General features: G+C 27.4%; 1 protein-coding gene and 1 long non-coding RNA gene across 2 annotated transcripts; both read right to left on the reverse strand.

Moving 5' to 3' along the window:
• Positions 1 to 183: 183 nt before the first annotated feature.
• On the reverse strand, positions 184 to 13184 carry Syt4 (Synaptotagmin 4). Its single transcript, XM_089084913.1, has 6 exons — positions 12975 to 13184; positions 11806 to 12120; positions 9601 to 9974; positions 9329 to 9487; positions 8837 to 9154; positions 184 to 8283 (listed from the first exon to the last, which is right to left on the reverse strand). Exons 1-6 carry the CDS (start codon positions 13024 to 13026, stop codon positions 8164 to 8166), a joined length of 1338 nt encoding a protein of 445 aa, XP_088941039.1. The 5' UTR covers positions 13027 to 13184; the 3' UTR covers positions 184 to 8163.
• Positions 13185 to 15275: 2091 nt separating this feature from the next.
• LOC148938331 (uncharacterized) lies at positions 15276 to 16445 on the reverse strand. Its single transcript, XR_016141336.1, has 2 exons — positions 15995 to 16445; positions 15276 to 15824 (listed from the first exon to the last, which is right to left on the reverse strand). It is a non-coding gene; the product is annotated as an uncharacterized LOC148938331 (long non-coding RNA).
• Positions 16446 to 17283: the final 838 nt, after the last annotated feature.

Genomic DNA, 17283 nt, shown 5'->3' on the forward strand with positions numbered 1-17283 from the left:
ATGTTAAAATATTAATAAAATATGTTGTATCAATATTAAAATTAAGTTATATTTGTTTAATAAGCTTTGTATAAAAATCTTTTTTGATAATTTTTTCATCATTATAACTTTGAGATAATTTAATTTGTTTTTTTTTTCTTAAGTAAGGCGTTTGATAATGTGGAATAATCATTTATTAAGATATTTATTTTAATATTTTATTGACCACACAGCCTTAAAATTTGCTCACGTACAATATTTTCTCGTACGTCGCATTTTTTAACTTATAATATTTACGGATGCTTAAAAAACACCGATGCTTTATTAATTCAGTGTAACATAAAGGTAAATCTTTGACATACATAACATATATACTATGTTTAACTTAAAATAAATAATAACTTACACAGTGCGAATCTAATTTAATTTTATTCTTTTATTATATTCTTTGATTGATAGTAAAGATTCCATGAAATTATATTTTCGTGTAATTAACTCTCTGTTTAACTACAATAAATTATCGTGACAAACAGATGTAGTTTAATATACTAGTAAGGCAAAAACTTGTTTAAGTGATATTTGCAAAATCATATATAGTTACCGAATTTTTCAAAAGTTACAATTTTTTTGCTTACAATATACAATAATATATTTATTTATAATGTAGCAACAAAAAGAATGCGCGACGTAAACAAACGATAGAGTTAACGAATTAACAAGAACGATGATTTTTGAGCATTTTATATCGACGATCGTTATGTTACAACTTGTCTATCGATCTCGGACGATCTTCACGATTTTAGAATCAGTTTAATCATTCTTGACTTTAGGATATCAATTTAGAGCACCGAGATAGTTTGATGTATTCTCTTGTTTTTTGCAGAATAATTTCGATAAGAGAACACATTCGCATAATTTGAACGATCTAAAAGAACGATAGACGGACATACGTTATGTCACTATATAACTACTTATTTTTTATGTATACATATGTATATATATATATATATATATATATATATATAAAATGTGTGTATGTATGTATATATGTACGTATACAATATATACATATATAGAGAGGTTGTCCGGTATTAGTCGTCTGGTATTATCACTCTTCGTCAGCAGACAGAACGAGTTAAACTGAGCAAAAAATCCTGTTATTTTGCAAACTTTGAAATAATAAATGAGATATTAATTTATAAATATCTACGAATGAGTCCGCATGAATAGATAGCATAGCTTTACGCGCATTTATGATTGTTAGATGTACGGCAAAATATTTGAAAGTGTTTACTTATAAACGACCGTCTATCATTTATAAGTCGTATCTTTTACCGAGATTGCGTGTAATGCTGGATTGTCTCTTCGTATGAACGCATGCTTCGTTGGTTTTTATAAAATAATAACTCATTATTAATTATTGCGATATTGTAAAATGATAGAAGATTTTTCTATGCAGTATAAATATATCTTCTCTACCTGCTCATGAGACATAATACCAAACACCCCGTATATATACATGTATATATATATATATATATATATATGTGTATATATGTATATATAGATAATTGTATAGCGATTAAATAAATATCTTGAAATTTTCATGCCATTTGTCTCTTAATGTGGAATCGCCATGTGAGACGACGTATCGTATTTGCTATGTTAAAATGTATGTAAAATTGATTCGATATATCTCTTGAGTTGGTATATTTTTTTTGTGTGATATATTGCGATTTTTTTTCATTATATACTTTCGATCGCGATGTTTGGATACTATTTTTGTCGTTGACGTTTTTTCCTCGCTTCTTTTGTCTTACGCAATGATTACAGCCTGATATTCATGTTTCTTTTTTTCTACATCTTATCATCCTTAATCAAAAAAAGGTTGATAAGGCATAACACACATGTGTGAAATTTGTCCGAACTAGATTAAAAATATTCTATCTAATTGTATAGAAAGCTTTTGTACATATACATACATGAACCTACACATTCGTTCTTTCTGTCTTCTTTTTTTAATATCGCATGTGATTCATATCGAATCTGCAATTTAGGGTTGAAAATGTATGTATTTACAAATCATAAAAATAAAACACAACGTATAATTTTCAGTAATATAAGAAAACTTTTTGAAAACTAATTTTAACAGTATTATTCATAATCGAAGTTAATTATTTTTGTAAGATTTAAACATTATATTTACTTTTCAATAGAGCATTATCACAAATTAAAATTTTCGAATTTAATATTTATGTTTCGCGAAGAATTAGGGAAAAAAGTTTTTTTATTCTATCATTTTAAGCTTTGTATGTGCAAATGTGAAGATCATTATGAAGTAAATAAACAAATTTTAAATTTGTTTATTTTGCCTATTCACACATATAGGTATCACGAAAAGAAAAGAAAAATATATTAATTTCTTTTATATCTTATATTTATACAAAGAAATAAGAAATCAGAATTATGCACACAATAAGCATGATATAATAATAATGATAATAATAATAATAATAATAATAATAATAATAATAATAAAATAATTACATTAATAATTATATATAATACGTATTATACCTATATTTACATTTAATCAGATAAAATGTTCTCTTGTCTTTCTTGTCTCTTTAGATTGGGCAAATTTCGCACTGTGGAACGATGAACTGCAGTAAGAAAATAAATATTCGTTCATTAATGCGTTGCTAATTATTGACTTTCAAATGAATATCGCTGTCTTGTGATTTACAAGTTTCGATTTGAATTAAGATATAAGGATATAGACTCAATGTTGTGATTTCTCCAGCTTCACTTCTCTATCTTTCTCTTTCCTTTCATATGCGCACACGCGTGTGTGTATGTGTGTGTCATGTTCTCACAGTACATTTGCATATAATATATTTGTCTTGGTATATACTAGGACTCGGATTTGAATATATTGTACGTTTAATCTATTTGAATAGTTTGAAACTAAAAAAAACGAGCATTGAATTCAAATAGTTCGAACAGTTCGAACTTGAGCAATGATCGATCTGTCATCGTAATGTCATGTAATTTATTCCGTTTTTCCAACTATTAATGTATGTATATCTATATATCCAATATCGAGTCTGTCTCTTTATATCTATAATTTGAACATTAATTAATCACACAGTCACAATAATGAAGAAATTAACATAACATGATACATAGCATAGTAGAATAAAAAGTAAATTTTTAATATTATTAATATGCAACTCTATCAAATTAAGAGGAGCAGTTGTATCTTTCAATCATTCTACTTTTGATACATACGATGCCAGTCGCAAAAGTAATAAGATTGATCCTTTCAAACGCTACTTTCAAATAACATGCTCGCCTAAAAAAATATTTTCTCATCTCAAAGATATTTTCATTATCTTAAAGATATTTTCAAGATGTTCTTTTAAGATATTATAACGTCTTTAAGATCGTAGAGCGCAATGTTCTTTGGGGCATATATCAACATCAGAAATTTGATACTTAGACATAAACATTTTTAAATATTTTTCAAAAATTACAATTAAATTTATTGAATATACAATAACTTTTCTTTGAAATTATAATATTTACTGTTTACATTGGCATTAATAACTTTTTTTTAGATATTTAATCGTTAAATTTACACGAATTAATTTAAAAAAAAAAATCATTTTAACTTTAAATGATCCATAAGATTTGTTACCGTACACATTGGAAATTCAAGATTAAGAATTAAAGATTGGATTTCGATCAATTTCAATTTAATCTTAATCCGCCCGTTCTAATTGTTTAACAATTTGATTTTTGTTTCACAATTCTTAATTCCTAATATGCAGAATTGAGTAGTAATTAGTTAAAAGTTAACTAATAAAGAACACTATTAACATGTAAGTTAATATGCGTTAACGCTTTCTCTAAAACTGTTTATTATTTTATCCTTGTTAGTTAATAATGTTTATGTAGAACAGAAATTATATCTACAATGAAAATGTTATTTTTATTTCACATCATTGAAATCATCATTGAAATAAAAACGAGGATTAAGGACAAATATGTTAAGAATAAGAAATCCATCAAGTTGAATAGTCTCGCGTTTGTAACATTTGAATAATAAAAGGTAATAAGTTTAAGAGATTTACGAGATTGAATTTAAGAGACTGTGATTTCGATGGCTAACATTGTCATGTTTAAAAAGATCATTCTCATCTTTTGTGACAGATACATACAACATACGTTAAATTTTTCCTTATGCAAGGGTTAAATAAATTCGCTAGTTTCTCAGTTACATATGTACAATTGCGATGCGGAACGAGACTAATCGTAGTCCAGCTACTCTTAAAAGCAACAATACAATTCTTTGTCTATTAGTGCTTAATCGCAAGAATAGAAAGACGATTGTGAACGAGATAACTTGAGGTTGCATTCGGTATATTCGCCGATATATTGCAATTTCGGATTCATCCGATCTCCGTAATTTTTTAAGTCTTGTGATACATACTTGATAAATGTATAGTTATTCGTTTATCTTTGCTTCATTAGAAATTAAAAAGACACAAGATGTAAACGATACAATTGATTGAAATATACTTTTAGTTTTTTACTGCGATAGTATATTACATATGATATAAAACAAAAATTTATGATCAGATATAATCGCACTTAATGCCAAATAGATTCGATGAAGATTCTGGCATTAAATCTTTAGCGAATCTTTTTGAAATAAAGGTGCATATCGCATACTATTCACAGTTTATAATTAACAAGACAAACTTATCGGTTCATTGTAATTTCAATATTTCATAAAATTATTGTGATATAGCTGTTATTAAACAATGTTAAAGATTCATGATATTAACTCAGAAAATCAGATTGTAATATAAATTCTTTTTCAAAGAACAAATTAGAAAGAACATTATTCAGACTAGATCTTAGAAGTCTAGTAATCTTTTTATTATTGAATTTATCTATAAATTCAAAACAATTGCTTTATATTGCAAACTACGCACTGTTATTTTTAACAGACTTGAAAACGCGGCAATTTAAAGCTAAAGTCTTAATAAATCGATGATCAAATTTATAAAATTCGATTATCCTCTTTCTCTCCTTCCTCTCGAAAATTTCTTATTGCGACAAATATCATCCTAGATATAAATATCAATAATAAAAGAATTATTAGACTTCTAAGATCTAGTCCATGGAATAACGCTCTTTTTGATTTATTCTTTAAAACTTGGCTCATTTGGCTTATTGCATTAATCGTTTAGATTTATTAACTATAAAAATATCTGCATAAATAAATAAAACATAGAGATTAAAAAATTTATTTTACTTTGCTTTTAATTTTGTGAACAGGAAGTTATAAAAAGGAGTTACTTCTCTTTTTCTAGAATCGAGCATTTAGCCATGCCATTGTGTAAAAATGTATGCCTTTGACACGATATATGCATTTTGCGATTGCGCGAATATAATGAGTCATATAAATAAAATCGAATACACCCTCTTTCTTTTTCTCTTTTTGTTCCTTCCCCTTCTCCTTCTTCGAATTAAAACAAACTACCGAATTCGGTTGGTACACAAGTTTTATCAAAGTGTATAAGAATTGGCAGCAGAGACAACAATTGCAATTGTTAAATAGCAGTTGAATGTGATTGGATTTATTAAACTTAACTTCACAAATATTGCAAGGCATCAACCAATAGAATGTGACTATTGGTTTGACTATTATCTTATCTAGCGCAAATTCCACTGCAAGATATGATAAAGTTGAACATTTTTATTATGTAAACATAGTTCAACAAACTCCGTAGAAAATAATTTAATTCTTATAATCCTTTTTACACTTTTTAATTTTAATTTTTAATTAAAAAGATTTTATTATATTAAAATATTAAAAAATTGGAATTTTATTGTAAAAAGATTATATTTTTAACTTATAATTATAATATATAATTAAAATAATAAGTTTTATCATTTTAATTTTCATTGGATTTGATAGTTTAAGAAAATATTTATATCATAAATTATAAAAAAAAGTCTGAAATTAAAAAATTTTGGGATTTCCAATATTTTCTTTGTCATTTTAAATATATGAGTTTCATATTCAATTTGTGCTTGTATTAGAAAGCGATTTAAAGAAATTAATATAAAACTTTAAATTTATTAAAAAATAATTTAAAAATTTTCAGTACATTGATCCTTAGTAGTTAAAGTTTCTATTTCATTTCTTAATAATATCTAGTAGATATCTTAATCTCTCTTGTTAACTTAACCATTTGTTTGAGAATTAAAAGTTTTAACAATATATTTAGTTTTTAATGGAATAGAACTTTTCCAATATATTGTCACATATTACAATATAACAAAATATATTAAAACGGCCTTTTTACAACTTAAATCTCAAATCTCTTTATAAAATTATTATAAATATGATAAAGTATTTTGCAGAACAAAATAATTTAGTTATCATAACAAAATCACTGCTACTATTGCATGTTCGATATATGAGCAAACTAAATTTTATTATAATATTTAATTATTTAATATTACAATAATATTTGGCTAGCAAAATAGAAAAAATTTTATTCTGTTTATTTGTAGAGACATCTTAATTTGTTATTAATATAAATAATCTATTTGCAGCAAATACATTTTATTATTACAATAAAATTATTGTTGAGAATGTCAGTGTAAATTAAATTAATGAAAATGAATAAATTTATTATTGGAAATAATAGATTTGCAAATCTAACAAATTATTTTAACAAATAAAATTAATTTTATTAATAAAGCTTTCTAGTTACTTATTATTTTTTATAATTATTTATTGAAATCATGAAATTTGTTATAAATATTAGCTAAATATTTGTTCTATCAATAAATTTTTTTTCTCTGTGCAAAATTGTACTCAGCATAAAAAGAATTAAAAGGAAAAATTATTCTTTTGAAGTTGAAAAGAGAGTTATTATTTATCGAAGTGTTTAGTGAGCCGATTATACTCTATATATATATATATATATATATATATATATATACGCTTTTATATTGTTTTGTGTGAGACCGCCTTCAGTGCATCAGTGTGCTAGTGTTTTCCATGCAATTTGCTGAAGATAAGAATATTTGCATTATTTTCATCTATATGACGCAATATGTAATAATTGATAGGTCGATTTGCATACACCACTGCTTTTTCGTAGTCTCGTTACCAACTGGTCAGGAATCTTAATGTCTACATTTATATTTCATAAAGCAAATCTTGCAAACTATCATCCCGTAATCGTATGTCATTATGTTCCATGTTAACAATTCATAAATCCATGTAATTGTTCACTAACAACTAATTATTCATTTCCAAAAAAATCTTATTATAAATAATTTTTATAATTTATTTAAAAAAATTTTTAGTACTTTATTTTTCTAAACATTAAATTATTAATTAATTACTTAATAGTTATATTAATTTAAAAACGTTTATATATATGTATATATAAAACATACATATATATGAGAATAAAAAAGAACAAAAGATAGACTAATGGAAACATTTTATATTATAATTATGATTTTTGATGACTTAAAATATAACTTGTGCTTTAAATTTTTAAAATTTATCGATAAATTATTTTTTTATGCTTAATATCTCACATAATTATCATCATTCAAACTTGCAATGTCCTGCATTTTTTACTGCATTTTTTAAATTGTATTTTAATTTCAAATTTAATTATATATTTTTACTTTGTTATATTACTTAAATATTTTCCATTTTTAAAAATATAAAAGTCGAAGAATTTAGAATCGTTATGAATGATACTTATGCAGTTATAGCGTTTCACAAATAAAAATTAATTTTGATATGCCCAAACAGAGAAACAGTGTTAAAATTCTAGTTTTTTTTTTATATTATTGATATTATCTTATTAATATTTGAATTATCATTTATATAATTTATAAATAAGAATTTTGAATGTTTATATATTTAGTACATTTAATGTCTTTTCATAATGACCACGATTACGGATAGAACTGTTTCTTTTAAAGCCTAATATACATCGAGTATTAGGTTTATAAAACAGATGTCCTATTTCGTAGGATTTCAAGGACTGAATCGGCTTCAGTGGAGAAGGATATAGGAGTCTAGGGAAATTGGAGAATTGGGAATTCGGACTGACGCACAGAGTCAAAGACCGGTTACTCCCGCAATTTATGCCAATCGGCTATCTGTCGTCGCGGTGAACTGCATACCTCTTTCCAATGATTCACAGCGGAGCCTTGACATTTTGGTCCACCAAACTCTAGTCGGCCAATTACCTAAATGCATCATATTTTATTATAATTCTTCTATCAGATTATTATTAGAAATTAAATAAAAGCAATTTGTCTTGACAATGATAAACATTTTTTATAAAAAATAATAAATGTAAATAGTTTTATATAAGTAGTATAGTTTTATATAAATACTCCTATTATATAAATACTCCTTTTATATAAATACTCCTATTTTTTTATTTAATTATATTTTTATTCAGTAAATTTAAAGAAAGAAGAATTTATTAAAGAAAAATTCTATTAAAATAACGTCTATTCGAAATAATTAAGTATAGTATATTATTTGCCATTTTTGTTTTTTCTTTAATCTGTCAATTTATTTTTAAATTATACATTTTAAACTAATTGTTTAAAAATAAAAAAGAATTTGTTTGAAGAAATCAATTAAAAGTTTTCTATCGTGAAAAGCATATTTGTTAATTTTAGAAAATTCACAAAGATGATTTAATGGAGAAGTTGATTTGCATTAAATGTATATCAACTCGAAGAATGATAAAGTAAATCGCGTTTTAAATGATAAATGTATAAAATTTACCTCGTTTTTCGTGACTCGATCCCAATCCAGTAACATAAACTCAAGGCTGACATTATTGAGTCCATCCGCACCGTTTGGTATATCAAAGACAAAGGACTCGTTAAATACCGGACTGAGCGTGCGTTTCTTTACGTGCGTCTTCTTCTTAGCGATACGTTGCTGATTGTAAAGAAGATAGATTTTCACATACGGGTCAGCGAGCCCAGTTACATCCATCTTGGGTAGATTTCGTGCTTTCAATACTACCACTGTCAGTCGGCTGGTAACAGGTTGCCAGCAAAGAGAAACCAGAAGTTCTCCTCTTCCTTGTGATTGTATCTGAAAAAAATAAAAAAATATTGACGGATTCGCAGTTTAGGATTTATTATACATATAATGTCTATCTACATAAGATCTATTACTGTCTTAAAAAAATTATTTTTCTTGAATGCCAATGAATTGACGCTATGAGCGCAACAATATGATGTATCAGAACGTATATAAAATATCTACCTTTAAACTCCTGGGATATATTTTTCGACATAAAGATATTTCCTGATTGTCCGCATCTTCTAAACCGGGCACTGATGATAGAGCACATGTTAGTTCTCCAATGATATCGTCACGTGAGTATCTATCGAAACTCAGCACAATAAAGTGTAAGCTAATTTTCTGAAATTACAATAGTTAGATAGATCACTCCTTTTTTAAAAAAAGATTTATCACACATTTAATTAAAAAAAGTTTGTAAAAACGATTCGAACAATTAAATACAGATAATCTACCTGAAGTTGACTTTGTGATATGCCAAAAAATGTGAAATCTTCATCGTACACTGGGTCCCTGGTATTTCTAAGAACTCTAGTTTTCACGTGGTGCTGTTTGTCAGGCAATAATTGTAATTTCACATAAGGATCACTGGTAGCGTTCTGCTGACCTCTGGCTGGTAGCCCTTTGCATTTTACCACAGTGACTGCGAGCGCGTTCTGTTCGCTTCGATATCGCAGTTTAAAAACTAGTTGACCTAAATTATCCTTGTCGTTCTCAGCTGTTTGACTCTTTTCGCGTTCAACCTTTTCGTTATTTTCTAGTTCAGCCTTGTCACGCTCGTTTTCTATACTTACAGCAACCTCGACAGGTGGTGTCTGTACCGGTGTACCTGCAATTATTATAAGTGTAAACATCAAACATAATTATTTCTAAAAAATGATAGGTTTTTCCAAAAGAAAAGATAAATAGAAAGTTTAAAGAGATAGTATTTAAGATCCAAAGGATATTCGTAGAATATCCAAAGAAAAGGAGAGAGAGATTGTCAATAAATATTATATAAAAAGTTGTAATATCCATGTATAATTGTATAAATATATATTATATAATTATGAAAAAAAAGAGAAAATATGATTATCACCGAACAAACTAAAGTGTATATAAAGTGTACCTGATAATTTTTTTATTAATTTTTTATTCGTTCTTACATATGCCAACATGACAAATTTATTCAATCTCTTTAAAACAAATTTTAATTATGGTATGGTATATAGGTAATATTCGGCAAGACTAGATTTTCGATGTTTAATATAATTTCTTTTTTATTTTTGAATTTAAATACAAGATGTTTTATAATTAGTAAACAGATACTTTAGATTATGCTGAATAAAATCCTTTATAATTTGCTATTTTCTCAATAATTAATGAAATATAAATTTATATTTCATTCATTATCTTTATATAATATAATAAATATCAAATGATAAAGCATTTGTTTATAGTACCTATCTTCAAATGTCTTGCCGCGCATAATAACCGTGAGCAAACATAATACTGGGCTGTCTTTTCATGCGGACGCATTATTTATGGTTTATTCGTGTTTATCGTATATTTTCATTTTAAATTAAAATCAAACTAATTACTGCGAGGAAATCGCACAATGAATAGGATTTTTCTATTCATAGCATAATCATAGTACACAAGAGTTTTACCTATCTACAAGATGTGCGTCACTAATGATATACTACTCTGTATATACTCTATAAATTCAAGAAAATTGATTTAAAAATCGATAATCAGATTAATTACTAATTACCTTTCTCCTCCCCTTTCTAAAAAAATTCTCATTGCTGAAAACTTGCCAGAATTTGAAACTGAACTTCCCAATTATCTGGGCAGAATATCTCTATCAATTCGATCACTGATGCAAGTAGTGATATTTATAACCGAAATAATCGACTATGAAAAGATTCAACTTGTAAAAAGAATTATTTTTTAATTAATAGGAAAAATAAACAGTTAATAAATATAAGCCAAGAATATTAACTATTTTCCCACAGGATTTTGAACAAATAAAATTTTTGCTATTGTATTTAATGATTCAATGAATATAAGATTTTATATATATATATATATAATTTACGATGCATCTTTTAGACAGAAATTGACTCGTTTTTTGTCCGTTATTCTTTACACAATAAAAAATTTATATTTAATTTAACATAAACATATATTGACATGGTGACGTTAATGTGTTAATATTTCAATACGAAATAAATGCAAGTTTTATAACACAAAATTAAGTTACATTTACCGTGTAAAATTAATAAATTATATGAGTTTAGTATTTTTTAAGAAGTTTTAATAATAGTTTTAATAATTTTATATCTTGAATTAGTTAGATATAAAACTATCAAAACAATTCTGTTTATACTACCAAAGTATGTTAAAACATATAAATGAATTGAAAGTAATAACATAAAAATTTAATCGATATATTTTTTAATTCATTTTTTGCAATATATTAGCAAATCTATCATTATGTACGAATAATCTTGATTATTATAGAAAAAAAGAAGAAACGATACAATATTATAGTACGAAGATTTCATGGAAATTTTGGAAAACCATTTTTTTTCCATGTTATTTAATAATTATGTTCATTAATAGTAATCAAGATCGATTTATTATCATCATTATTTATCTTATTACGGACATTATACCTGCGCTTTGGGGCGTTCTGGGTTGAGACGCCGGGTTTGAGGACTGAGATCCTGTCGGGCTCGGTGTTTGTCCACCAGAGCCAGGTGGACTCTTAGCTGGGCCCGTTGGCGAAGGACTCTTCTTCAAGTAATGGCTCGTGCTGCCAGGACTCTTAACTGCTGTCGGTTTTCGATGCGGTGGTCTGAACGCCAGGGACTTGTCGGAACTTAGTTTGGTGTGCTCGCGACGTCGTCGACAAAGCCACCAGGTCATCGCGACGGCGCATAATAGGAAAGCAGCACCGATGCATAACGTCACCAGCGTCGCCGTCGAGACTGAAATCGTACATATGCTTTCCGATTCTTCAATTTCGTCGTAATTGCATGTTTCATCATCGAGAAACGCAGCATATAGTGATATCAAGACTGAGACAGCGAGGGCAAATATATATTGGTTTATTACTTCCGAGAAGGGTTATCATTCACGTCATATTTCTTTATTAGATCCTCAATTTTCCGATCAACCCCTTATAATCCGAGGTATACACGAGATGAAGATCGGGTTTGAATTTGGGATTCGCCTATTCTATCGATTATTCTTATCCAGAATTACGCGTCATTTCTATATTATAATTTCTATATTATACTCTAAAAGAGGACTATATCACAAAAATATAAAGAAGTTAAAAGGATAATTAGTATTTTCGTCTATACTTTTTGTAACATGAGACGTAACGCACCGATTATTGCGATACCCTGTGAATTTACGTAGTCAGGCTAGTCGATATCGATAGGGTATGTCAGATTTCTTCTTTAAATTTTCCAAAGCCTTCACGACGTATTGGATCCACTCGGACGACTCGCGAGTGTCACGAGAGAAATACAATACTCGTCAAATTCGAATTTATACATCAAAGAGACAACAACCGCCGTAAGGCGGTTCCTCAAGGAATAGATTTCGCAATTTCGCGCGATCATGATTGAGAGCTAACTCAAAAAGCTAACAGCTGTCGGCGCACTCTATTCCGAACGAATTGACAACGTTCAGGAAGGCGTTTTTATCGCAGTGGATGACCAAAATCGGCCGATTTTGCGACAATTGCGTACGGGAAGCTATCAGCAAATGACGGGTGGTTCCAGAAAAAAATGTCAGATGGGGAAACATTGCGGCAACACGTCGTGACACTCACCGGGCTCGACAGGTCGAATGAGAGGTCCTCCCTCTGTCACTCCGCCGACCATCTTTGGGCACGCTGCTACCCCCTGAATGCTAAAGGGATGCCTTTATCTGCGTTTTAAATTCGTTGGCTACGGCGCACCGAACGATTATTTACGGGCGGCGTGCGGCCCGACGTCCGTGGCACTCTACCGTCCGATCGTCGGCCGAAACGCGCGTGGATCAATAGCCCTCCTGAAGAGCGGAGCTTGCGCGAAGGGGATGATGTGCCACCGGCATCACCGACGGTGTCACGCGTCACCGGAAAAAATGCGACGGTCTACGAGATGGCAGATGGGGTGGTGGTCCCGGGGATGACTCGCCGATGATTTCTATATCTAACGCACGATATTATGAAATTCGATCGATCTAAAGAAAATCTGCAGATTATCGGTGACAAATTTAATGACACACATCGAAATATGATTTGAATATACAACGCGACAATCTTGAGTTATCTCGAACATTATTAGAAACCAGAAAAGATTTTTGAAAGATCTTGAAGATCTTGAATATTTTTAAAGTCTTGAATGATACATCTTTAGTTTACAAATACAAATTTATGTAATACATTTTTATTTTTTTTATTACTTAAGTTTATCTTTTATTTTAAATTACGATTTTACTTCGATAAACGGTAATTTTTAAAATGTTAAAAAATTTTGCTTTGAACGACATTCTGTTTCGATTTTGAATCGTAATCTTAAATCTTATGTTAAAGCTATGAATGTAATCTTATATTATCAATTTATATATAGTTTAATATTGGTACTAATAAATAAAATTAATAAATAATGAACATTTTATAAATTTATCGTGAAAAATATTACCTTAAATGGGCTTAAAAGTTGAAATCTAAACTTTGTTATTTCTTAAAACGTATTTTATTAAATCATTAAAAATAAAATATCACAAATAAAATTTTGTTCGATAATTGAAAATAATTATTCTATGTTATTGATTTTTATAATTTTAATATTTTTAATATTTGAAGTGACTTACTATATACAAATATCTTTAAAGATTATAATTAAATTTTAATATTATAATGAAGAATACATTTAAAATTAATAATGATAAGTTTCCATATAATGGCTTGAATATAAAAACATTTAATCATTAGAATATTTATCTTATTTATTTATATTTAAAATAGAAATAAATTTTTTTTTATAATAAAAAATAAACAGCAGTAAAGTGATATCTTATGTTTCGCACGATACAAATCGCAATGTGTAAGGCAACACTAACTCGGTAGTTTCAAATTGCATTAAATCGATATGAGAAAAGGGTCTACTGCGTATCTCGAGTAAAAACCGCAGAAATGTTAGATGAGAGTTGAACTAGCACGCTTACTCGTCACATGTTAAAGTATTGTTTTGAATTATCGATCAACGAACACTAAAGCAGGAATTAAAGCAGAAGAGATAGGAAAGGAAATTTGTCTATGTTTCACTTTCACAATGAGGACTTTACACTTTGCACGAATACCTGTTTACGATGCATTCTTTATAAACAACCATGAGTGCTTTCCATTTAGTGACACAAGTCGATACAAGTATCGTTCTATCTTTCTTGACTTTCGATAATTAACAAGGACAACATGATACTTGTATCGACTTGTCACTAAATGAAAAGCACCCTATGTAACTTTTGGAAACGACAAGGACATATACATATATACAAGCATACATACATACATATATACATACACACACATACACACGCGCGCGCATGAAAAATAGAGTAGAAATAAAGAATATAGTAAAAACAATATATAAATAAAAAATTTTTCTAAATATTTTGCAGTAAGACTTTAAAGTGTTATTTATGCTGCTATTAATTTTGAGAATTCGAGAATTCGACGTTTTTTAGATAACTTGAGATAATACAGTATATTATGAAATATATATAAATTATATGTTGATGCAACTTAATTTAAAATTGCGGCATATAAATTTTACGATCGATCAAATAGCCAGTCAATAGTCTATTGCATTTAACGGTTGGAACGGTTAGATGTGATGTTTTTACTATGGCACGTTCACATTTTAGATCTATTTTTAAAAACATGTGCTCAATGGCATGTACAGAATATTACGATAAATTTCAATGAGATACAACTACGTTTCAATTACAACCATTTCAAACATTTCATTATTTCTACAGACATTTACAAAAATATGATGATGATCGTGACAAATTGCGAAACCTTGAGCAATTGAGCTAACGAGTTTGAAATTCTATATTAAAATTGTATCTATTGTTTCGTCAATAATTGCATAGTTTCTGATATAGATAATTGAAGCAGTTTCTCAGACTGCTGATTTTATGCAAGTTATAGTAATATCTCAATGTGAATAAGTTATGTATTATATGAGAATATGTATTATTACATAACACATACATACATATATATATATATAAAATTACACAGAGAAAAAAAACAATGTATATAGAGAAAAAAAGTTAAATTAACCATTAAAGGACTAGAGATAATTAGAACTACTATCTTAAACTACAGTATCATTGGATAATAGAATATGAAAAAAAACTTACGATTACTGTTAGTAATCCTGATAATTGCTATAATATAATTTCAAATTATTAATAGAATTGTAATTCCAGATTGTAATTTTAATTATAATTATTTATGATCCTCTTTTTCCATTATTATCATATAGTTAATGTTTTTCTTTCTCTCTCCTTGATGACTTAGACCCCTTAATTTATGCAACCGGATAAATTGTTATTAACATTTCGAATATATACATTCTTGAGGTTTATTATTTTTCTCTTTTTAGTATCCTCTAACAATTTGCCTCTGCAAAGGTATGAAAAAAATAGTCAAGCGTTCCTGCTGTGGTAATAATAAAAATATCTGCTTCTCCTTTAATAGCGTTCGTATAAAATTATACACTATTTTGGTATTACAGAACATTGTTGACAAGAGTTATCAGAAACATTTCTTGAAGCTGGAAAAAACTGAACTACCTTATTGAAATGGTTCCGTCGAGAGATGAAAATCGCAACCTGTCACAAAATAGGAAAATTGAAATAAATGCATTGCCAAACTTTCATCTCCCATCCAAAAATACAGTAGATATAATTGACAATCAACTGATATCATCTGATGTTGTTTGCATACAATTTGTCAGTATATCTTAAGTCGAGATGCCATAGGCCAATATTCATAGTCAGTTCTTATTTAGGATCGTCTTAAGATAACATTCCAACCAATAAGATAGCTGTATGAGCTTATTTAAGACGATCTTAAATATAAGAACTGACTATAAATACTGGCCATAGTTAGCTAAAAAATCGAAACGCGCATTGGCATTAAAAACGTAAAGTTTTAAGACGCAAATGTTGCTTATGTAAATGGAAATTAATACTTTTTCCGACCCTTGCATTTGTATATTGTGTAAACTGCAATTCTTTCGTTTAATCCAATCAAACCATCTTACAAAACAAATGCCTGTCAAACCTAACTTATCTTATTAACACTTTGTCTTATTATGTTATAGAAACACTTTATAATTAAAATAGGGGGAAGAACTTCCAAAAAATACATAGGTAGTGTTTTAAATTTAATCTTTTATTTCATTAATGAATAATGTATTATAATTTTACAGAGAAATACGATCTTTATTGTGCGCTTTAAATAATTTTTTTTTATTAAAAAATTTTCTTCTTTTAAATCTCTTATATTTTTTACTGATTATGTTTTCATTTATCATATTTTTTTATTACAGTTTTCGAGAAATTTAGAATAAAGATCAGAATTTTTTATTTTTATTATTTTTCTACAAACAAAAAAATTAATTTAATAATTTAAATATTATTAAATTGATATAATTTAAATATTATTAAATTGATATTATTTAAATATTATTAAATTGAATTAATTATTGAACTAATATTATTTAATCATTGGACTAATATTATTTTTAACAATAAAATAATCATATTTACACTCCTATTAAAAATAATCAAAATTGAACTTTTAATTCTAATTTTTTTATATTATACTGTATTGTATTACGTTGTCCTTTTTCATATTTTTAAATACTTTTATACTCTACAAAGATTCGAATAAATAATAGGATTTAAATATCAATTTGCCAATGCATTCGTTATTAGATGATTTTTAAAAATTTATTATAATATATTTAAGAGTATGTTAACAATTTTAATTTTATATATATAAATTATTTAAAAAATTTTAATGTTTTGAATGTTAAAAGATAGAAACTAAAATTAAATATAATACAAAATATTAA

The sequence above is a fragment of the Pogonomyrmex barbatus genome, unplaced genomic scaffold (assembly GCF_055798465.1).
Source record: "Pogonomyrmex barbatus isolate J1 unplaced genomic scaffold, ASM5579846v1 scaffold1, whole genome shotgun sequence".
Lineage (NCBI taxonomy): Eukaryota > Metazoa > Arthropoda > Insecta > Hymenoptera > Formicidae > Pogonomyrmex > Pogonomyrmex barbatus.